Below are 24752 nucleotides of genomic sequence, written 5' to 3' on the forward strand. Positions count from 1 at the left end.
CTTCGCTGGCGAACCACAGTGATGGCGAACCAACTGCACCGCGCCCAAAAATACTACAACCAACTCAGCTCACTGGCTTTTCAGAAGATTCAAAATATCTATGCACAGCTATAACGATCACCAAGCAATAAGGGGCAGAAACCAGGGTGACGACCACGCACTTTCGGCAGATTGCCGCGCCAGATTTGAACTCCGACCCGGAACGTTTAATAGCCTAATATGTACTCATATCATCTCTGAGCTTGTAAAATATTTCGATCACCCCCCAGTTCGAGTGTTGGAGTCCCGGTGCTCGTGAAGAACTCTGGGAAGACGTCATAGCGCACAAACTTGTTGTCCTCCCGTGACGGACGGCAGCTGAACCATTCACAGTCAGTATTTTTTGTGTGCTTATATCATTTAAACCCAAATCTAGCAGGTTTTAGCTCGTTTGTAGGCCTCTTCCATACAGGATGCCCAACATTACCATAATGTACCACAGTGGGTTTTATAAAAATTGGGCTTGCTTTCTGCAACAAGTTGCTTGCCGTCATGGCGGAAGTGTTTAGGACTGTCGTGTAAACATCGTCGTCTTCGGTTTCAACTTTCCTTCCAGACGTCTTGAGGAATGGACTTAACATGGGCTTCAAGACACTATGACTGTAATGTCTGAAACGGGATCCATTTTTCGCATGCTAGGTCGTTTGTTGTATAATACCCCTCCACGAATCTGATTGGGGTATTTTTTGCAAAATATGTTATAATTTTGTTACCCATGTTAGTGGTTTGATGTTTTGTGCACTCTGAGAATTCAATGAAAGTCGTTATGTATACTAATATTTGTTTGAAGGGGCGGGGCCCTCCCTGGCAGACCATCAAATTCACATCCACTGCAATCTTATAAAGACAGACTTAGCAATGTCAGCCCTTTGTAAAAAAAGTTAAGTACTTAAGTGATGTTTTTTTATACTTGTAGTCGTCACTGTGACACAGTGTGTGTACTTTCACAATGTTGTTTATAAGGTCAACCCACGAAACTGAAACCTGACGGATATAGACAAACTTCTGGTCAAAGAGAAGAAGTATTATCCATTACTGGGTTCTCAAAATGTTGTTTTTGGAGTGTTCCTGATGATGTCACAGTGACACTGGCGACAAAATTAGCCTGGTCACCAGTCTCTGCGGATTGGCTTGGGGGTTTTTATCGGCCCGGTCTGCTATATGCTCTGACCCGTTTCTGTCAGTTCTTAACTGGCATAGAGAGTTATCGCTGGCATAGAGAGTTATCGCCACTCCTCTAGCGTAGAGTGGGGGTGTGGTGGATCATGGGGGCCAGCATTGATTATTAGGTTCAGTGCCGTTACATGTTACATTTCTTCTCTACCCCTGTTGATACAAAAATATTGCAATTTCAAAAGACTGCCCATGGCGTTGAGAAGGGTGGCATTTTTGTGGCGGCTTAACCATTTTCCACAAGAAGAATACTCTTACTGCTAATTAACATTACCTATATAAAGCAGATGTTGTTCCTTTCTTGGGTTGAAGAGACTGTTAAACAACTTAAAGATAAAAACTTGTCTAAGTACAAAAATCATGACAGAAAAAGGGGCTGACGTACATGTATGAACTTTGCCTCCCGCGATGAACCGTAGTTTATCGATCCCGTATTTTGGTGAAGTGAACGAAAACCAGCGGGAGTACTTGATATATCACTACTGCACAGCCCACTATTTGGTACACAACGGCAGTTTTATTCATGTGTGGATTCCATACGCATATGAAACCGACGTATGGAACGCCGATTCTTGACCCTGGATGCTACCTGCAATCGGGCCAGCGATCAAATCAAATACTGCAGGTGAAAATCACCTCCTTCTTACATCTTTCGTGTAATGCAATGTATGGTGTGGTCTTATCTGATAAGGCCACACCATGGCCAATTTCATTTGTTGTTTCTCGGAATCGCCGCTCCTATTTTTGGCGACGCTTCAGGAGCTTCCTTGAGAGTCAGATAAAATCTCCCGGGAGGACCACCCTCCTGCCCCCTCCTCCGCTGTAATTGGTGACTCCCGCAGGTTTGGAAAATTGCCTCAGGCTGCGCTGTGGCGAGAAATTCCAATGTCTATGTTCACCAGAAATCGTTGTCTACCCATCATTGTAGGATTTTGTAGATCTTGACTGGTTGCAGACATCAGCTACGAACTGGTTGGCTCCATCACAGGCTCGTTCCTGTTTTTCAGTCCATAGAGAATTTACTTCGGTCCATGGAGAATTTGCTTCTCTCCGCAGGACCTCGATTCTCAGGACGTTTTGGTAGCCTGAACTCATGCGTGATGTTGTATATGTATAAGCAAGGAGATTAAAGGGCCCCTATGACCTCCTTGGTATATAAGAGAAGAACTTTTTCTTTTCTTTTTCGGGATATAGGGAAAGTCATGCCTCTTGTTCTGTGGGGGAAAGTCAAACATGCCCAAGGCGACCACCCGGGGGACCAAGCAAAAGTGGTCGTGTTGGATGGAAAATGATTTGATTTTAGACAGCATTACTAGTACCAGTATATATCACCAACAATTTCAATTCTCATTGACAGAAAGATCCACAAAAATTATATTTTCCATTATCGTTGTAATGTTTGTGTACCGTTACATCAGTAAATATTTCGTCATAATTTTGACTACAAAACAATGTTTGCCTCGATGATCTGACAGCGCCCTCCTACATTCATATCTCATGTTGATAGTACACTAACAGTGACACGCACATAAAATCTAGGTTTAGGCCTAGGAAAGATCACTAGGAAAGAACTGCAGACCCCAGCCTTTTTTGGGGCGCCGACCGCTGGATAAAAGTTGCAAAACATCTTTGACATCACAACATTCCGTTCACTCATCTGAAGTCTTCAGTTACTGAAGACTTCAGATGAGTGAACGGAATGTTGTGATACTGCCCCGCCGCCGAGCTCACGACTGCATCGAAAGGTAAGAGTGCAGCAAAATATACAGCGTCGCTGATCACAAGCAAGCAGCGCCCAATAAAGGTTTGTGAGATTCATGGAAATGAAAAGAAAATAAGAATCTTAATTTTCATCAATAACGAGATTATTCTAAATGTTCATATACAGAAGCATCATGTTTTAGAAAGGTCAGCGGTACGCCAATCCGGGCCGAAATCAAGATGGTGTCGGGGACTAACAACATGTCTTGCATGCCGTTATGTTTTGCCTGCTGCAAAGTCATTTTTCGGCGGAATTTAGTAGGACAAAGACAAATTTCCTCGGGGGTAAACTAAGATTACGATGGGCACAACAACATCGATGTTAAGTATTCACAAACCTTTGTATTTTCCATGTTTATAGTGTGAACGTTTTATTACAACACATTATGGAGGTATATTGATGCTATTCCATAGATTTTTGTCCGTCAAGGTCTTAAAAATATTTCTGCGATAGACAGCACAATCCGATGTCACCACAAGAAAATAAGATGGTCGCCATGGGCAGGGATTGTGCTCTGTGCAGTCCCAATTTGTGCCGGTCGCGTTGGACAGGTGGTCACCTTGGGCAGGCTGCTTTATGCTTGTGCCTATGGGGATATATTTTCGGGACCGAGAAAAAGCGGTTGCCATGGCCAGGTGGTCGCGTTGAAGAGGTGGTCACCTAGACAGGTTTGACTGTATACCAATTTGTATTCCTGATTGCCATGTTATTTCCATGTCCAGTCTGACTCTTGAATTGTTTCACAACCAAGTCCATTTTCGCTATTGTCGGGAGAACAGTATATTATCATTTGTCATGTGGCTCGTACATGTATCAAACTCAACTGAACTGCAGGGAAGATTTACTTTGATTAAGGAATCTCTGTCATTTTGACTGGTTCTGTTTATATCAGTTATATATTTGTCTTTATATTAAGTGTCCAGAGCTCTGATATTCTCCTGTGTACTGTTGTGAGGCAGCCGGTTTCCTGACCTTGACCGCACATCTGGCTCTGTTTAGAAATTACCGTCACCGATTCGGGACCAACCACTTATGCTGTCTCTCTGCAAGAGCATTTTCTCAGAATGGAACTCTGGGCCAATAGCCTGTCTGATGGATTGTTTGAACCAAGGATTTGAATTCATCCATAAACTAGAGTTTGGCGATCCCATACCTTCGCCGAATGGTGATAAGTTGTATGAAAGATGTGTTTGAAAGGTGTGTTATGGATTGCATACTGTAAGTCTATTTATATTCGCGAGAAATTTAAGTTCATGAGATTTGCGGAGACCTTCTCTTCGCGAACTCATCTTCTCACGAACTTAGTTTTACTGGGCTTGAATACAATCAACTTCGGCACCTTTCACATATGATGTTCTCATTAAAAAATTGTTTTTCAAGATTCAAGTCGGTCTTTTGAAATTTATACAAGCGTCGTTTATGTCATAGGCATGGAAACAAAATTAAATACATGTGAATAGATCGTATATGCCTGGCCGGAAACTTCCGCTAGCGCTCCTCGGCGTAAATGTGGACGGATTAAACATACCTTTACTCAATTTTGCCCCTCAGAATGCGGGAAATAGTGTTTAAGACGGTTCAAAATATCAAAATTTTACCTTGTGCTACCGAAATGATTGATAACACCCGTTCGAGAACTCAAAGACCTCGCGAACTCCAGTCTTGCTAAGTTTCGCGAAATTAAGTGCTCGCGAACATAAATATACTTGCAGTACTTAATGTATGATGATGTTCACCTTCATTTAACTTCCGAATGCAAGTATCAAATTACCGTCATTTACAACTTATCGTAAACAAATCTTAAACAAATCGTAGCATTTTCTCATCACTTAAGCAAATTATGTCCTTATTGACATAATCGATATATCAATTGGTTCTCCTCTCTATGTCACAGTTCTTAGTTCATATGTCTTGAAGCACCATTGTGAAAAGCACTGCCCACATGTTGACCCAATAATCCCAGGCTGTCATTCTGTCCACATGGTGTCTAATTGTATATAGGTGTCCTCGTATATACTCTCACCTCTCAAATAGAATACCCCCTAAAACAGAAGTACCTCCTGGACAAATCTTCAAAATCTAGTATAAGTACCCCCTGAAATAAAAGTACCCCCCGGAAAATTTCAAAATTGACAGTCGAGGTAAACTGTGGCCAATACAACTGTCCAAGGGAAATAAGATAATAAGCAGGTATAAGTTATATCTATTCAATTATGCCTCAGGGCCATACCTATTAAGTATATAGATATTGAACAGAATAACTGTGCATAGCTTGTTCAAATCATGATCTCTCTCGCCACTTCGTAAAATATAATAGTAATGTTGAAAAATGGGACATATATATGGGCGCTATGACCCTAAACCGGGGGCCACGGTGCTTTGAAATTCAACAAGTGAAAATGTACATGATACATGCATTTTCTACTTGGAACTTGATCATGAAGCAAGTGATCAAAGAAAATTGTTGTATATCATTTCTTACTGACAATCAATGACATATAACAAAAATCATCAGATTTCAAAATCATCCCACTAATGTACCTGATCATAGTTTCTAAAGACATCACCCAAAAAAAAAAAAAAATGAATACACTCCCTCCACAAAAAATGGTTATGTCTATAAACTTTTGCTCCATAACGCTGAAAACAAAGTTTTTGTAAGATGCTCGGATTTCGAGTTCCCTCGGTAGAAACCACAATATTGAACATAGCTTGACTGTAAAAGTAGCTCAACGTCTCAGACCGCACATACTAAGAAGTTACCGATTACATGTTGACACTAGAAATCCGCTCTTAACCGCTAAATTGGGAAAATCAACCCTCTAAAAATATGGTCTTCTGTGTCTATCGTTGCCCCCAAAATATAATATTTCCATGCGTTTACGGTATCATTTTAAAGATCGGTATCCACGCTATGCAATATGCTGCTAGTTTTACTGTCACCATGCTGGATAGTGGCAGAGAGTGACGGCCATTTGCGAGCTATAGTAGAGTAGAGTGGAGCTGTTGTTTACCGAATAATATCGGATATATTTCTGCCGTTTTAGAAATTTTGTGGCCTCAAAACACATATCACAAGGGAAGTTAAGTTATGATTGTCGTTTTTACGTGTAACATGTCTTCTGCGAACAAATTATTCTTCTGCCGCACTGCCGATAGTTTTTGATCAGCATGCTATATGGTTTACGATGTAACAGAGACTGTCAAAGTTATTAATATGAAAATTGTATTTTGAAATGTCAATCTCGCGTCTTATTTCCCGTTTACTTTGTAGCGGCATAGCAATTTCGACCGTTATGTTACGAGTGCCGCCAGGATAATTTTCACAAGGCCGTGAAAGCGGCGGGAAAATCAACGTCGCAAAAAAAATAGCGAATTTCGAGCAAAAATACCAGGGAAATATAGGCAGAAAAACCTTAACTTTAGATTTTAGAGGGATTCCTTGTTAGCAAAGCCTCTATTTTTGAAAAAAATAAATGATAAAGGTACCGTCTAAAATAAGAAAGTACTGGCGGATTTTGAGGCGAAAAAAAATAAACGTACCGGTACGTTTATTTGAGAAGTGAGAGTAGGTCGTCGTCCAAAAATAGCACATTGAAAGGGAATTTCAACCTTTCCTCATTAATAATTATGTAAAGAAGGACCTGATTTGCATAGAATGCATTTCATCATGTTAATCATCACTAATGTTTTCTACCTGCCCCAAACAATTAAGATCCACTAAACCCTGCTTGAGTTATCCTCCTCAAAATTTAGATTAAAAATGCCCACTGTAGTACCGTAGGAAGCCCCCCGAAGACCCATCTTTGAACTTGACCTTCGCTTTTGCGACCCCCAACAACCTACTAAATTTCATCACGATCCATTTAATTTCTCTTGAGTTATGCCACCAACAAACATACAAACACAAAAGGTCCACTGCAGCACCAAAGGAACCCCCAGAAGACCCATCTTCAAACTTGACCTTCGTCTCCCCAACAGAAAGTGAGAAACTTTACCAAATATCATCAAAATCTGTCCATGCATCAAGAGTTATAGCGAAGGCAATCAGTGGTAAAGTCAAAATGTTAGATGTCTCTTGGCCGTTCAACAATAATTAGAGTCTTAATCATAAACCTGGTGTCCTGGCACCTTATAATTAGTTCCAATGTGTCAAAACATAGCTTAAAGCTGTTACTCATAAGCACCACTTAAATATAGCCACTCAGTCGTCACCATGGCAATATGTTTTATTGCCTTTCTTAAGAATTGGTCACCCCTCCCATTCATAATTTTTCCCTTTCCTCAAATTCCGTCAGTCAATGGTAAGATGATCTAACCAGGAAGTGCAGCAGACACCCGTCTCGCAAGTCGGGTACCAAGTTGTAAAAGCACACACAATGTACCCGTGAAAACATCACCAACCTCGCTCAAAACAAATCCGACTGCTACATCTGCTTGGAAATTAAAGACAATCTCGTGTCCAGTGCACTGTAGGATCATTCCCTTGTATGTTCCTTGCTATTGCACAAGATTTTGGGAATGAGTTTGGTGGATTGTTCTATTGTGTATAAGGGGATGATAGCAAAACAAAACAGACTGCGCACTCGTTTATGACTTAGAAGGTTGGAAAAGTTTGACAACGCTTTACGCACAATTCATCAACTACGTTTACGTGGAATTTAAGTGGCCAGTAACTATGTATAAAGGTGCCTATGTTTTATGTAGAATGAAAACGACCAATTACGTGTTACAGCGATTTACCAATTGTGAATTACGTTGATTTGGGGCGGCTGCCTACAGACTACGAAGACTAAAAAGGCCTAGATTACGCTATACAAAAAAGGGAATACAAGCCCTCCAAAATATTTATCGATGTTGTGCCCACGTACAGTAATCTTTTGCATTATTCGTGACGTTACCGCAAGTTTCTGGTTTGGTTCGACCTAAATTTTCAAAACGATTACATGGTACATAGCGTTAAAAAGTCAGATTTCACAGAAAGTCATTTATTGTATTTTTATCAAGAATCTATCTGTGTCTTACTAAATACCGCCGAAAAATGACTTCACAGCGGGCAAAATATATTGTGCGAGGCATGTTGTTGTTCGCCGACACCATGCATCTTGTTTCAGGCATGATTGGCAAACTGGCGGAACCGTTGACCTTTATAAACATGACGCTTCTGTATATGAACATTTAGAATACTCTCGCTATTGATGAAAGTAAAGATTTTTACTTTCTTTTCATTTCCATGAATCTCAAACCTTTATTAGGCACTGCTTGCTTGTGATCGCCGACGCTGTACATTCTGCTGCACTCTTACCTTACGATGCGGTCGTGACCTTGGCAGCGGAGGCACCGTGCTATCACAACGTTCTGTTTTCATCCTTCAGTTGTCAGATTGAAAACTTGCAGTGGTTGGGGCCCAAATGAAGGCTGGGGTCGGCAGATTTTTGCTAGGGCTTTTCCCTAGGCCTAAACTTAGATTTTATGTGTGTGTGAGCGTGTACTATTTGACGTAATGTGTGAGGGTGCTGCGAGATCATCCAGGCAGACATGTTAAAGTTGTATTCAAAATTATGTTGATTGACTTGAATTTTTCTAGGGAAATATGCAATGGTAGTGTATACATTTAGGAAAGAAAAAAAAGAGACATAATTATACACTTTATGTTCCATTTTTGTTTTGTTATTGATAGTAAGTCTTAATTTTGGAACCTGCCACTGTGTTCACAACAAGCCCCCCTCCCACCCCAACATCAACAGGAGGGATTTCAATGCTACAGCTGGATTCAAGTTCAGTTTTGCTACTATTATTTTCCAAACTTTTTCCATTATTATTTCACCGGACTACTGGGGCATTGTTCATGACCCGAAAGTTTCTTTGACCACGTACCATCTACCTGACTAAGGGTTAAATAGTAGACGGCCTCGACAGAGGGCGGACGAACTGCACCCGGCTCTTCGTGTCGGTGAGGGCGTTCCAGAATTTGCATTGCATACTGGTTCGGCCAACGAATGCGGCCATCCAACTTTGAGGGGACGTCGGATATGTTCTGTCTCCTGCCTGCTGATGGATGGTGGAGAGAGTGGTGGCAGTCCTAAGGCAGGCTGTCATCACTTTACCCTGCCTACGTCAAGGGCTCAAGTCAAGAACAGTGTTTAAGAAATTCAACATTGCATGCTGAGTCCATCGACGCTGAACCGATCGTCCGCCAGGATGAAAAAGGAAAAGGAGGAGGCATTTGGAAGTTATGTGACAGTGAACAGGGTTGAATATAAATTATGAAATTGACGGCCTAATTTGCATAATACATATTTCATGAAGATATGAGGTCTCCAAACTCTTGGTCAGGATGTTTTCCATTTTTTTGTATACTAGGTCTTTAGAATGATTTTGTTGAGTTTTTTTGGCCATTTTCATACCAAAAACTTAACTTTATTTTGGGTTCCTGATACTGAAACCAATGGACCTGAAATTTAGTATGGGGTTGCATTGGATATATGCTCTAAGGACCCCATGAAAATTTGGGGGATAAAGCACTTTAAAATGATTTATTTTGGGGAAATTTTCAGTGACGCAGTAGAACTGTGCTGTGAGACACGCTTAAAACATACATATCTTCCCACTTCCCAAAAGCAGTGTCAGCTCATTATCTAGTCTAGGGCATCACCTTGGGAACAGGAAAGTTCCTCTGTTAGCAGATAGTTGCTGGGTAGGGACCATGATTATCCAATCAGTGCATGCCAGAGCCATGGTTATAATGTGTGCAAAGTCGGCTGAGTCACCTACAATTATAGCAAGTGAAAAGGATTATTTTGCATATTGAAGTGTCTTCTTTAACCATCTCCTGCAATTTCAAAGTAGAGCCAGCATATGAATTGTGAACTATAACTTTGGAATAAAATCAGGGATCGGTTGCTAGCCTATTATACATGTACCTCAGTCTGTAGTCTGTATATACTATGCTATCATATCTTTCAGCCAGGTCCCTAGCTTTGAATGCATTTCACATGTGCACCATGCTCCAGGACCTATAGCTTTGAAATGGAACATTCCAGCTACATGTAGACCATAACCATTTTGTTTGGATGGTACATTGCACATACATGTACATGAATTTGTACATGTAACCTTTATCTGTGTTCCACTCAGAGGTGGTGTCCACTAGTTTGAAGGTTTTTCAAGTGACATTTATTTGAAATGGTAGCAGCTGTTTGATTCTCAGCAGAAAGGTAGGGTATATCATCTTCTATCAGCATATAGCATGTCTGAGTGTGTGCATATACCTATCAGTCTGGTCTAATTTGCAGCTTATACTCAATGTACAAAACTGGTGCTTTATCTGTATGCTTAAGGATCTGGAGGTTTACCGTTATAAGAAGAAACAATGTTGTTCGTCCATCGTTTCGTTGACGATTACCAATACAGAAGAACTTTATTGCGCGACTATTGTAGCAGGTACAAAGTATGGCAACAACAGTAAACATAGAACATCACATTATCATCATATCCAGAACTGTCCTCCTGTGGCATGTTTTAGAACTGATTGTACATGAATCTGGCAATTGAAGTGCATTGTGTATGCATACTGATTGCACTCATGAAAGTTTGAGATTTTTTAGGAATATGTACTGTGGTTCATCACAAACCAAGCTAGATGGATGTTTGAGAGCAGTCCTAAAACTAAATTTACAATAAATGCACCATTCTAAGAAGAAAGCCACAATGTCATATTGAATATCCATAAAACTATTAAAAGCAATTGTGACAAACAGTGCTTCTGGGCAACTAGAAATTATGTAGACTGTGAGTGGTTGACTTTATAGCAACAATCTCTGTATCTTTCCTTAACCAGGCTATATATAATATCAGTAATTATGTCTTCCTTTTCTAGCAAATTTTCCTTGCAAGAGAAGTACCAGTAAGACCCCCATTCCACTAGACGGCGCTCTCACTGGGACCTCGCTGTGACCTAAGCTGAATTTGTATAACCCTTGATTTCATAATGAAAATATCATGCCAAATGTGAAAGTATGGCAGCTGAAAAGACAACAAAACACGTGAAGTGTTAAAATATTCGTTCTTTATCTATGAAATTTGTTGAGCGCTCTGTAAAATTTTAGGTTGCAGAGAGAGCGCGGTGAGATCGCCGTCCTAGTGGAATGGGGGTATAAACAAGGTCATAATTATGCATGTTTTTCCCAAAGACATGTACATGTATGGCACTGGTATACCCATGCATGTTGGAAGTGTTTTTTGTGTGATCAGCACATTCCATTTCCACAAAAATTCATGAAATGTTGGCAAGATTACATGATGTATATATGGCAATCATCAAACTGAATTCAGATTCTCACAATTTTATAGAGATACCGAAGTCGGGTACGTGTCTACATGCGACAGGGAGTTTATGTTGGTCATTTGGTATAATGGGATAGTCGTTTGTAGCACTGGTGGAAAGTTTGTCTAGATTGATGAAATGTTTAAGCCATTCCTCTTCTGAGATTTGGTTGGTTTCTTGACAATTTGTGCTTTTGTTGCTTTTAGTTTGGTTAATAACGGAATTCCATAATGCACTTGGATGTTAGAAGACAGTTGGGTCATAGATAAAATCTCATAATATTATGTGTTTATGAAAATCCCTTTTCTTCATCTTTATGAGTTTTCTATATTCCTTCTTTCTTCTAGAATATCTTCCTCTAGGGATGCATACCTAAACCCACATTCAGGTTCAGGTCCGGACTTGATAAGTCCAAACCTGAACCCACGGCATGTTTATAGTTTATATAAGGCCACACCAATTTTTTTGTTGCTTCTCGGAATAGCCTCTCCTGTTTTTCCCATTTTGAAAAAAACAAACAATTGGGTCGCTATTCCCATTCACAAATCATTTTGCAGCTGCTTTGTATGATTTACAGTGATAATAATACTATGGTCAAAAACTTTTTTTCTTCTTTTTGAAACGGATGAAAATTTATGTGCGCCTGGATGTCATCCATATAATCAAATTATCATGGCCTAAAGTAATATATGGCCAACACAATGTAGATTCACTTTCTGTTTACTATTGTTGTTTGCAGATCTGAGATTTGAATGAGGTGGTAGTAGCGAAGACAACCATGGGTAAACAGAACAGCAAGCTCAGGCCAGAGGTTCTGGAAGACTTGAAAAACCAGACAGAGTTTAATGAGCATGAGCTGCAGGAGTGGTACAAAGGGTTTCTGAAGGACTGCCCCAGCGGGGTCCTCACGGTTGAGGAGTTTAAGAAAATCTATGGAAACTTCTTTCCCTATGGAGATGCCTCCAAGTTTGCGGAGCACGTCTTCCGCACATTTGACGTTAATGGAGATGGTACGATAGACTTCAGGGAGTTCATCTGTGCACTAAGTGTGACATCAAGAGGGCAGCTGGAACAGAAACTGAAGTGGGCCTTCAGTATGTACGACTTGGATGGCAATGGCTACATCTCCAAACAGGAGATGTTGGAAATAGTACAGGTAAGTTCTGTCTGGGTAGTGAGTGTGTATCTTCCAAAACCTGGAAACCTCTTGCTGTGCTCTGAGTCTTTGGCTGGGGTAGGTTCATCATCATCATCATCTATCGGCCATCGGCCGGGACTAAATAAGTACATACATCACTCCAAATCGCCTTGTCCAACATCATTTGTCCAACATCATTTGAGGTAGGTTAGATTGGTACAGATTGATTTTTTTTAGGAAGATTTAGACTAAAAAAGGTTAGTGTTCTTGATATAATACGCTAGTAACTAGAGTTGGGCGACCTCATTCATTGTACCTCCATGAAATATTTAGAGCTTTATTCTGTAAAATGACTTTATTAGACATAATGTATGCATGGTGATGTCCACCTTCAACTAACTTACACATTTCACAAGCATAAAATTCCCATCATTTATCACTAACTGACTAAGCAGTTTTGCCATTTTTACATTAATTATGCAAATCCATATTTCCTTTCCTCAGTGATCTTCTTTGGAATATGTTGAGAAAAAAGCCCTTCAAGTTCCAAAATTAAATGCCACTTTGTCCTGACGTCAAAAGATTTCTGCCATCCAAATGTCAAGAACATAGCATGTCTGGGAGAAAGATACATTTAAAGAACGGCTGATCGAATCTTTCATTAATTTTGAAAATGTCCTCCTATTTTGCACATCTTTGTTTAAGCTACCTACATACCAAATATCATGAAAATCTGCTAAAAATAGTTACTCAAGCAACTGGATAAAATTTTGAAACAGTCAGTAGACGTGTAACTTGGGTGATGCGGAATACCCTGTGTTGTATTCTATATATAAATATTGTGGGAAGATGAAGAAGGCAATGATGATGCTTTTAATTTGGATCATAAAAATGTCATAAAAACTGGCACAGCATCTTGAACATTTCAGCAAGAATGAATCATTAGTCAGGTGATTGTCCTTAATGCTTGTATCTTTAAGGAATTTCATGGGACTTAGCACTTGGACTTGTAACCCAAGTGGAAAAGTCAATGTGTGACAGACTAAACTCTGCACCCTTCTCTCCACACTAGGCAATCTACAAGATGGTAGGCTCGGTGATGAAGATGCCGGATGATGAGTCCACCCCCGAGAAGCGGACAGACAAGATCTTTCGCCAGATGGACAAAAACAATGATGGGAAACTCTCTCTACAGGTCAGTGACCATAGCCTGATTGAGGATGCTGTGACATAGCTTCTATTGTGGTCCTGATGTGCTGTTGTAACCCATAAGTTGCCTGGTCAACTACCCGATAGCTCTTGCAACAAAATCAAGTTTATTATTTTCAAGTGTGCCAGATGGCTGTTGTCATTGTACATGCATGCCCATGTCTGACTTACAAATTTACCTACATTTGACAATGATAATGGTTTCCTTTGCTGTTGTGATTATGTCATTTGTCATGCAAAACCTTTTCTTCCACAGCTGTATGGCATGTTGACAGCGATTGTTTCAGATACAGGCAATCTTATGCCAAATAGCAGTTACTCATTGACAAGCAACTGGATAATAATTTTGGAAATGGCTTCAAGTAGCATCTACTATACTTTTTGTGACACTGAGCAAGATTTGTCCATCAGCAGGTTTTTAACCATGAGTTCACAAAAATTAGTTAAAGATTAGTTAAAACCTGCTGATCGAACAAGAGTGGATGCTACTTGAAACATCTGACCGTTTCCAATTTAAATCATATCCAGTTGCTGGAGTACATGTAACTGCTCTTTGCTGTATCTTATCATCTGGATGTCTAACCTTCATCGACGATACAAGCACTCTTAATTAACAACAATTATAGCCTTCATTGTACATTCATGCCCTATCAAACAAAGCACAGGCATACAAATACAGAATAAATGCAGTCAAGATATAAAGTGACAGGACTTCTACATGTATTGTAAATTCTAGCATACACACTATTCAGAATAATCTAAGTTGCAAGCAGGTGTTTGTGACCAGCACCAAAGTCAGGGTGCGTATGCTGGAGATTCTGCCTCTGAAAAATCAATAGTTACATTGTAATTGTAAATCAGCATGAAAGCACACCCTCACATGAAGTTCGGAACATATATATATCAACATAATGTATATCTTTGTTATGCTGAACATGGAAATTGTCTCGTATACCTTATTTCAAAATACAGTATGCGTCACCGAATTGTCTGGGTAAGCAGGGCACGCCAATCAGGCCAACAGTCAACTGTCAAAACTAGTCAGCTACCGACCAAAATTGTCTATGATTTATATTTTGGGACCAGCTACTTATACAAAATAATGAAAGTTTGTGTCCCGATACTAGTATTTATCCGGTAAAATACAGCTTTTGTTACTTCTAACATTTATTGTCAAGCAGCACCTTCTGACCTTTGAGCTCTGACCTTTATCATTTCAGGAGTTCATCGAAGGAGCTAAGAGTGACCCCTCAATTGTGAGGCTACTGCAGTGTGACCCCAGTGGTGGCATGTGATTGCAGGATAGTTTACTGATTTTGTTTTTACAAAAACTTTTGGACAGCCTTTTTGTTTTGTTTTATTGCTGCAGGAATTCGTAGAGGGGGCAAAGGCTGACCCCTCCATCGTCAGACTGCTACAGTGTGACCCAAGTGGTGGCGGACAGTTAACATGATTTGATTCACTTCCATCGTCATTCCCTGTGTCAGACAGCAGAGCTCAGACCATTGTGTCTGATTTAAAAGGTTTTAGGAAGAAAAACAACATATCTTTGACTAAACTGTATGTATACGTGTTAAGTCCAATCTGCAAGTTGACATTGTACAGTTTAAGTCTATCAAGTCCCGTACAGTTTTCTACATTCTAGATATCATGGTACATGCTCTCTATCTGACAGAACATTCATGAGCAGCCAGTACATGTGTAAATCAACAATATATATAAGGAAGATCTTAACAGTCACTACCTTTCTTCGGTGATGTTGATGAAAGGTAGTGGATGCTACCTGAAACGTCTGTCAGTGACCGTTTCCAAAATCTATCCAATACCTTGCATTTGTAGTAGATAGCCGATGGGCAGGGCAAGGATACTGTGTATATTGCCAGTCCCGCCCACCAAGGGGTTTCTAGTCTAGACTAGACGCTGAGACTAGAAACCCGAGGTGGAAGGGACTGGCAATATACACAGTATCCGAGCCCAAGGCCATCGGCTATCTAATTTAGCCCATGGCATACTTCCCCGAAGCTTCTCTAGTTCATCAGGTCTATGAAATGATACTTAATTTTGTCCTGAAAATCAACAATCTGTCTTATTGCTTGATACACCAGGGCCTAGGGACAGCTGCATGGCCGTTAATCTTATCCCACAGCTTGTCAAGACATCCCAAGGTGACCAGGCCCACCAGACAAATGTCTGCAGTTATTCCTCTGGGCAATAGACCCCTTTCCAAATACCGCGGCCATTTTGAATCTCGCGCGAGCGCACGTGGTTCGAGCGCGGGAAAACCGCGGGAAAAGTAAACAAGCGGTAAGACCAAGCCAGTGGTAATGGCGTCCCCGATAGAAACCCGTGTTGAGTCATCTTCGGCGGCGAGATGTTCTCCTCCTCGGTGAAATCCATTGATATATTTGCATGGCACAAGTAGATGATATTGTTGTGGACACTTAAACTTGATATCGGCCAGTAGAATTGTGAATTTCTGCTACTTTTCCACAGTTCTTGCCGGGATGTTGAACGCGCGATACAGTGATAGAATGCTAATATGTTTACACCGCGTGCTTGTAGTTTCCCTAATAATGTTAGCTTAAGTCGAGAAAAATCCCACAAAACATACACTTTTCGGGCCGGGATCCTTATAGTTACTTAGATAAAAAATAATACAGAATTTTACCGGTTGTGACCGTAATTTTCGACGATGCCACCTTCGCCTGGAAAAACGCGCGTTGAAAGGGGGTCGTGTGTTCTGTCTAGCCTTTCTTTCTTTTCTGTCAAGCTTTTCCTTTCTTTCTTGTTACATCGAAAAGCAATATTTGACATTTCCGCTGAATGCAATCCCACAAAAAAAGACGTGAAAATGTAGGCTTGAGCTCAAGGTTATTTTGGTTAGGAATTTAGCAGAATTTCTGCGGCTTCTTTTGACGAGTTTTCTGAAATATCAAAACCTAAAGTACGTGAGTGAAGATGGAGTGTTTTCACTTTGCGCCGTAATATCTTAATTTCCGTCGGATGATATTACAGAAACGTGAAGATAAAGGCTTGAGGGCTTTGCGAGTATTGAAATTTGACGGAACTTAATATATTGCTAAGCAAAGTCGATGTAACGTTGCACAGAAAACATGACCCTCCCTCAGAAACTAACGTTATTTCACGATAATGTTGGCATTGTCACGACAGCCAAAAGGCTCAAGAGTTATATTCATACCTAAACTAGATTTTTCTCGACTTTAGCTAACATTATTAGGGAAACTACAAGCACGCGGTGTAAACATATTAGCATTCTATCACTGTAGCGCGCGTTCAACATCCCGGCAAGAACTGTGGAAAAGTAGCAGAAATTCACAATTTTACTGGCCGATATCGAGTTTAAGTATCCACAACAATATCATCTACTTGTGCCATGCAAATATATCGATGGATTTCACCGAGGAGGAGAACATCTCACCGCCGAAGATGACTCAACACTGGTTTCTATTGGGGACGCCATTACCGCTGGCTTGGTCTTACCGCTTGTTTACTTTTCCCGCGGTTTTCCCGCGCTCGAACCACGCGCGCTCGCGCTAGATTAAAAATGGCCGCGGTATTTGGAAAGGGGTCTATTAGAAATCAGAGTGGGATAAGCAGGGATTGGTCAGTTATCACATGACAAAATCTTTTCGTCCTGATATCACCACACTTTTGGCTATATCACCACACTTTTGGCTGTATCACCACAGTTTTGTCCTCATTTGCATGAAATAGTCTCACAATTTTTTCATAGTGCTACACTATGTGGATATAACCACAGAAAATGGAGGCTTCTCATTGGCTGAGGGGAAGTACCCATGGGCTAAGGAAAATTTGCAACTTTACTACTTTTCATGTTACTTCACATGATCGATGTAACAAAAAATACAACAATGTCATGGTTCATTGTCAAGTCAAGCAGTACAATATTCTACAGCACTCATGATACTGCATGCTGAGGCCACACCAATTTGATTTGTTGGTTCTCTTAATATTTTTGAAAAAATATGGAGCGACAGGGTTAAAAAAAATACAAAGAAAAATTAGCAAAAAGTCTGGGGTAAAGATAGGGGCTTGCATAACATGCATGATAATATGTCTATTCAAGTTTTCAGCTTGACAAAAACAAACACTCCGGCAGACAACCATTCCTGGTACTATAACAGTAGGAGTCAAGCGCCACTAACTGACCAGTCTAACTGGTCCAGTCCAGACCTTCTAGCCTAGCGGTTAGTGTGTGCAGTTTGTGTGCTGGCAGGCCTGGGTTCGATCCCTGGGAACCAGGAAACTGTGTGTCGATTTTACCTCTGTCAGTGTTAACTGGCTGTTGGGGGTGTCCCTGTGGTGTAGTGGTCTGCGCCTTTGCTACTCTGCCACATCTGGTTCAAATTACTTGGACCAGAAGGACTGGGGTTCAAGCCCCAGGTAGGGCACCTCTGGACAAGAGGCGCATTAAGTCATACCAAAGACTTTATAAAAATGGTACATACTTATGAAACAGTATGGAAGTTAAACACACTCCACTGCCAGTGGACTAGCCCCCTGCTGCAGTGATTGCACCACAGTGTGGCCCCAGGGCTATGAAACGGAGATTGGGCACCGCCCTATACATCAATTATGGTGTGGGAGGATTTTAACTAACTAACTAACTAGCTGGCTGTTGGTTGACAGAGAGGTTAACAAACACCTTAAATTGTATAGAGCAAATTTAAGGCTAAACCACTTCACTATTGTATTTTGTCGGATTAATGTTCCGTTTGGAATAGAATCCCCAAGGCTAGGGACTTTGTCATCAGTGACGCTATTTTCAAGCCTTGTTTTCTGGTCCAGCTCAACATTTGGAAGACTGATGCGTGTGCAGTAATGACTGGGGAAGCGCTACACATAATGCACTCAACAGTTCCTGAAGTACTCACAAGGCAGCTGGTTGACTTAGGAGTCTGCGCTGCATTTGCTCAAAAGTGTCGGATTAAGGTTCAGTTGGTCAAAATTTCCTGAATGTTGATATTTTTTTCTTTATGGATTTTGGGAAAAATAGTAGTGGGCGATTCCAAGAACCAACAAATTAGATTGGTGTGGCCTGAAGGTCATATGTAGTCAATGCTTGTATCTTATTAACTGTTACAGATCAGATGTCGAAGATTTTTGGATTACCTTTAAAAAGATCTCCAGATTTTTGTATTGCCATAATTGTAAACTTTGAGAAAATTTTCAATTAAAAAAATTCATTCATTCCGAAATGTTTTACAATGAATTGTGAAGACTGGGATTATGATCCATTGTGTAAGATAGAAACTGTCAACAAAATATTTGACACATATGTGGGTATAAAATGTGAAAGTCTAGAAGTAATAGTCCAAACTAGAATGCTTGGTCTGAATCTAATCTACCTGTTGTTAGTATTGTCTGATTAGAGCTATGTCCAGTATCACAGTGAAGTGGCAGATGTTGGCAGACATTACAAGCATTACTGAGTAGTTTCAGAAGTTGTCAGAAGTTAGATGATGTCATGTCGTCATGTTAAGTCTGACGATGACCGGGGTAGGGTGGTAGAAGTTAGATGGCGTCATGGTAACTTCTGACAATGGTCAATGTAGGATGGCAGTTGGCAGAAAGTACATGACATCATGGTACATGTAACTTCTGCCAGTTAGCCATGGTAGGGTAGCTTAAACATCTGTTTCAAAATTTTATCCAGTTGCTTGAGTAACTATTTTTGGGCGTATCTTATTACCTGGATCATCGTACAAACAAACTTTAGATCAGCTGACAGACAGACAGAATTCAGATTTTTCATTGCATTTTTATTGAAACAATCTATCAAACCTGACCAACCTTCATGTGTTTAACAGTTTGACTTGACTAGTAAAAGAAAATAATTTTGGATGTAACTTAAAGTTAATAGAATGAACATCCATTCAAACAGAGACATTTGAAAATAATATAATTGCTTTTTATAGGCATTTCAAATGTGTATTAAAGAGACTTAGGCCCACTGTAGACTGACGACGGTATACAATCGTGTGACTAGCGTGAGCAACGTTTCTCTTTCGACACACGAGAAACATCAAGAAATATTATGGGACACCTGCGGCACTGGACGTGTGACCCACAGTGACCTCTTGCGCGCAAATTCAATATGGCGGGAGAATCACTTCTTTTCGTCATACAAAGTTTTTGCTGTTTGCAACAACTGTTGCCCTGCAGATTAGACGCTGAGTACATGGTCAACATAAAAAGAGATTAGGGCCTGTACAGAGACTGCGAATACCTGGGATTGAACCCAATGTCCATGGCCGCCGCCGGCGTGTCACGGGGATCAAGAAATAGGGGCATACCAGAGAAGTTACCTGGTGGCAGGGCGTCACGCCGGAATAAGTGGTTTTGGATGAGAAAAATATGTTTCCATTGCTGACTGCATGCATATTTACAAAGAAAATGATAGAAATTTTGCTTCCTGGACGGAAAACTGCAGGCTTATTAGCATATCTCCCGCTTCCTTCGCCGGAAACAGTTGTTCTTTAGACGAGGAAAAAGCAACCACAGACACAAAGTCGCCACCCCACCCCACCCCCCACTGAAGGTTCACAGGACCAGGTCTGAGGTGGTTGTGACAACAATTCTGGAATTACCATTGAGCGACTATTTTGATCCTCTTTAGATGACCTAAAAATACCATCACCGGAGATATATGTATCTTGACATGAACAGTCGCACGACCATTAAATCGTCATCAGTCTAAAGAGGGCCTAACATGTAAAGTGTAGTTTACTGTACGCTCGTTCTCATTTAAATGTACACATTTTGTAATCTCCGTTACCGTAAGGCATTCCTGACATTAAGATATGCCACATATAAGGTACCAAACTGCCGTTTTTAAAAGCTAGAAAAGTTTTAAGTCGTCATAAAAGCTAAAGTTTGACATCTTATATGTATCCTAATGCCAGGAACGTCTTACTTCTAACGGTAACGGAGATTACAAAATGTGTACATTTAAATGAGAATGAGTGTGTAGCTTTAAAAGTGGATTGGAAGTAGACGCACATATCATACAATACGTCCAGCAAATAATTATCTGAAATGTTTATTACAATTATGTATCTTAAATGGAGAATGTTTTGTTGCAATCTTTTTGCCTGGTTTAGCTTTGACAGTTGTAATAGCCACTGTGGTGTAATAGTTTGCAGGATTTGCAAGTTACCTGACTGTATTTAACTGCTAGGCTGGGCTGGAAGTACATTGTGTCTGTATGCAGACAGTGTCAGACCACCAAATACTCACTGCAGGTACATGTGCATGCTCCCACCATACAATTACACATTTTCCAGCTAAATTTTGGTGGGAAGTCATATACTAGTATTTCATTCCCAAAATACATTCCCGATGTCTTTGTCTAGTATTAAAGTTGTGTACATGTATTGTGTAAAATAAGCTTTTTCAAAATTCAAAGTTGTTAGATGGTGTTAATGAGAAATGGAGTTGTTCTGGTAATGACTTACGATGAAAAGAAAAGTTGTAAAATTTATGTTTTGCAGTCCCTTTATTCTTGGCCAATCTAATGAAACCTTTTTGAATGGCCTGTATTGCATGTAGGAATACTGTTTTGATTTGTTGAGGATCAAAAACTTATCATAGTGAAATATTGCAAGGCTACAATTAAGGGTTAATGACCCGCCTATTCCTCGGTGTATATGGTGTCATAACGCCTGGCCATGTGCTATAACCACCGAATAAAACCACCGAGTGAGCGAAGCCAACGAGGTGGTTTTATGAGGTGGTTATAGCACATGGCCACGCATTATGACACCATATACACAGAGGGATAGGCGGGTCATTAACGTTATTATCATATAGCCTATCCAATCTGACCCATATATAAGAGTAGACAATTCCTGTATGACGCATAGATCCCTTATACTATTAAGAATGCATTTCAGAATTTACATATGTCCTATTTGAACAGATTGAAGATGATAGATTTCATTTTGAAAGCCAACATTTCCACGGATAATATTTGAAAACATTGCAATATTGGCATGCCAAATCTTTTTCAAATCTATTATCTATTAGCATCGATCATTCCTCCCTGCTGGGTGTCCTTCTGACAATGCTGTGGGTGGCTCCACTTACAGTTCTGCCCGTTTATATTTGACTTGTATTGAAATAGTTTATTCTATTTTGTCATATGCTTATAAAAGATTTGATTTATTCTAAGATTGTAACAATTTTTGGAACAAATAAACATTATACGAATGATAAAAAAAGATAACCTCCCTCTCTACATGATGATCACAGGAGGAATGACGATCACACGTGTGTTATGGTGTCATAACACATGGGCAATGGGGGCTTCTGATTGGTCGACGCCACCTGGCTATGTAATAATACTAGTATAGGGTTAATGACCCACCCTGAGGTCTCTACAGTCTCATAGGGCATTGTTGGAGCCTATAACCACCGAATGAACGACCAAGTTTGCTGCAGTCGTTTATATAGCCATTATCATATCAGACGGTCACATGAGTGAGTCAAGTCTGGATAACATCGTCATCGCACATGTGTATGTAGCAGTAGAGATGGCGATTCTGGACAATCGACGATTGTCCTAGGACAGATCGCGATCGCCATTTGTCCTAGGATAGACTGCAATCGCCATCTGTCCTAGGACAATCCATCTGTCCTAGGACAAACGGCGATTCTATACTTGGACAAATTCTGCGATCGCGATCTGTCCTACGACAATCGCCGATTCTACTAGGACAAACGGTGATTCTACTTGGACAAATTCTGATTATATGGAAATGCTTTGGAAAATAGAATGAATCATTGCATTACATTTCAATCATGTTTAATATGCTACCTACATTTCACAATTATTAACTATTTTAGGTTTCAAAATCTTATCCAGTTGCTTGAGTAATTATTTTTGGCGTATTTTAGGTGAATTAGTTCATATTTCATGATGGATAAATTTCATGTGAGTGTGCTTTCTGATAAAGTAATTCCTGATTGAGTGACAAAATTTTAATGTGTGAAAGATACCAGTTGGAACAAGGAGGTCTTATCCTTGGTTGGAAGAAGGTTATCCAACAATGTTTCGGTATGCGAATTTTGAGGCGTCAAGATAATACTCACAGTTTCACACCTATTGAATTCACAACCTTAGGAGAACAATAACAATTGTAAAGTGATAAAACAGGTGTCAAAATATCAATCTCAGTTTCAAGATACTACAGTTTCACACCAGTCCTATATCATTTCACAGACATATACTGACTGATTTCACAACTTTGGCATAACAATATAAATTAGAGGGTGATCAAACATTTTTGCTGTATATTGCTGTTTCCTTTATCTTAGCATCATTTGAGTTTTGATCAGAGTTTGTAAATACTAAATAAAATCATGGTTTATAAAAAAATATTGCTGTTTCCTTAATATCTTAGCATCATTAAGTTTGTCCTAGGACAGATTGCGATCGCAATCTCTACTAGTAGAATCGGCGATTGTCCTAGGACAGATTGCGATCGCAGTCTGTCCTAGGACAAATGGCGATTGTCCTGAATCGCCATCTCTACTGTGACATATATATCTTTTGATATCACACACCTTGCTGCTGTTTCCTGACTTTTTCCTCCACTTTCTTCATTCAAAATCGTGTGTGCTGTTTCCCAATCTGCCAACTAATATTCCACTCTACCTGGAGACAAGCCAGCTGAGAATAAGTACAATAATCATTATAGTTCTTCCACACAAACGGCTCACGGCGTCACCGTCAGAAACAAATGGTGGCCATCTTGGGTAGACCCATTCCAAGCAAGGATTCTAACAACTGGTCTGTATATGGACATTAATGACCTGTAAAATTGGGTCAATATGGGGAAAATAGTGACCCTAGTCAGAGATCAGAGGAGGACTGTGGCTCATGAGAGATTTCATTTATTCCACAGATTGTGCACCTTTTTTAGGAAAACCTGTAATATAAACCAGAGCAGTGGCTTTTCCATATGCCACATAGCCACTTGCTCCAAAGATATCAATCAAATTACAAAAAATAATGCTTCAGAAAGAAAACTATTCTACAAATGTACCAAAATAGATGTTCCTGTGTCAGTGGCTACATATAAAAGTACCATCCCAGCCGATCATTTGTTCTGGTCATTTTATTGTCTTATTGCTTGTGAACATCACAAGATAGTACTAGTATACAAATGTATGTTTGTACAAATAGTCATACTGATGGACAGTTTAAGACTTTGATCTCATGTCGAATACAAAAAAGAACGATATATAATTGACTGGATCACGTTTGTCAGATTAACGTGGTTTTTACACTCTTTCAGTAATTCTCAACTGTTTGTTAGGCAAGGTATATACTGTAACCTCTATGTACTGCTACCAGTAAATGCACTGGCATACATGTAAATCAAGTCATTGTTTGTATTTATATGTATGTGTGTGACTCTGTGTTTTGAAATCTGCATACTTAAGTACATGTAGGTCCAAGATGGTCCAACATCAGGTTATTGTCCGATTCCTAAAATTACTTTGCATTGCCTAAACCACAATAAATCTGTTTTCAACTGCACAATGTCATTATGACAAAAACAATTCCTCCTATGCACCAAAAATAGTACAAGCAACTGGATATAATTTTGGAACAGACGTTTCAGACACCATCTGCTATCTTTCGTCAGTGACTAAGGAAAGACCTGGCAGAACTAGGTTTTATACCAAAACTATGATTAGTGAACTATTCACAGCGCCACACCCACCCCCACGCCCCAGACAGGTGATTGAGAGATAAGGAGTGCGGAAAAAGTCCCATCCCTTGACCTGCTCCCTCGAGGGCTGACCCCAAAGTCGCGTTGCGCAGTGGAGTGCAGAAATTGGAATACCTTTATAGTCCCTACTTAAAATCTTTAAAACCTTTCTTTTCCTTGATTTTTTTTGCCCAATCTGAAGACTTTTGGGGTTAGAAGGAACAGGTATGGTCTAATAGTTTTCCCATTTTGGTTGAAATTTGTTTAGTTCGACATTTTAGTTGGCGTGAGGGTAGATGTGAGTTGTTGGGTCTTGCGGATGGGTACATCAGAAATCTGTGG

At 40.1% G+C, this 24752-nt stretch overlaps 1 protein-coding gene across 2 annotated transcripts; it reads left to right on the top strand.

The window, feature by feature from the left end:
* Nucleotides 1–249: 249 nt before the first annotated feature.
* Nucleotides 250–15696, top strand: LOC136427460 (neurocalcin homolog). 2 transcript variants are annotated; one of them, XM_066416327.1, is made up of 4 exons: nucleotides 250–371; nucleotides 12040–12456; nucleotides 13511–13633; nucleotides 14868–15696. In XM_066416327.1, exons 2-4 carry the CDS (start codon nucleotides 12079–12081, stop codon nucleotides 14940–14942), a joined length of 576 nt encoding a protein of 191 aa, XP_066272424.1. In that variant the 5' UTR covers nucleotides 250–371; nucleotides 12040–12078; the 3' UTR covers nucleotides 14943–15696. The 2 variants fall into 2 exon arrangements, with proteins under 2 accessions (XP_066272424.1, XP_066272423.1); XM_066416326.1 differs by having other exon boundaries at nucleotides 251–371; nucleotides 15017–15696.
* Nucleotides 15697–24752: the final 9056 nt, after the last annotated feature.

This window comes from Branchiostoma lanceolatum, chromosome 2 (assembly GCF_035083965.1).
Source record: "Branchiostoma lanceolatum isolate klBraLanc5 chromosome 2, klBraLanc5.hap2, whole genome shotgun sequence".
In the NCBI taxonomy this organism is placed as follows: Eukaryota; Metazoa; Chordata; class Leptocardii; order Amphioxiformes; family Branchiostomatidae; genus Branchiostoma; species Branchiostoma lanceolatum.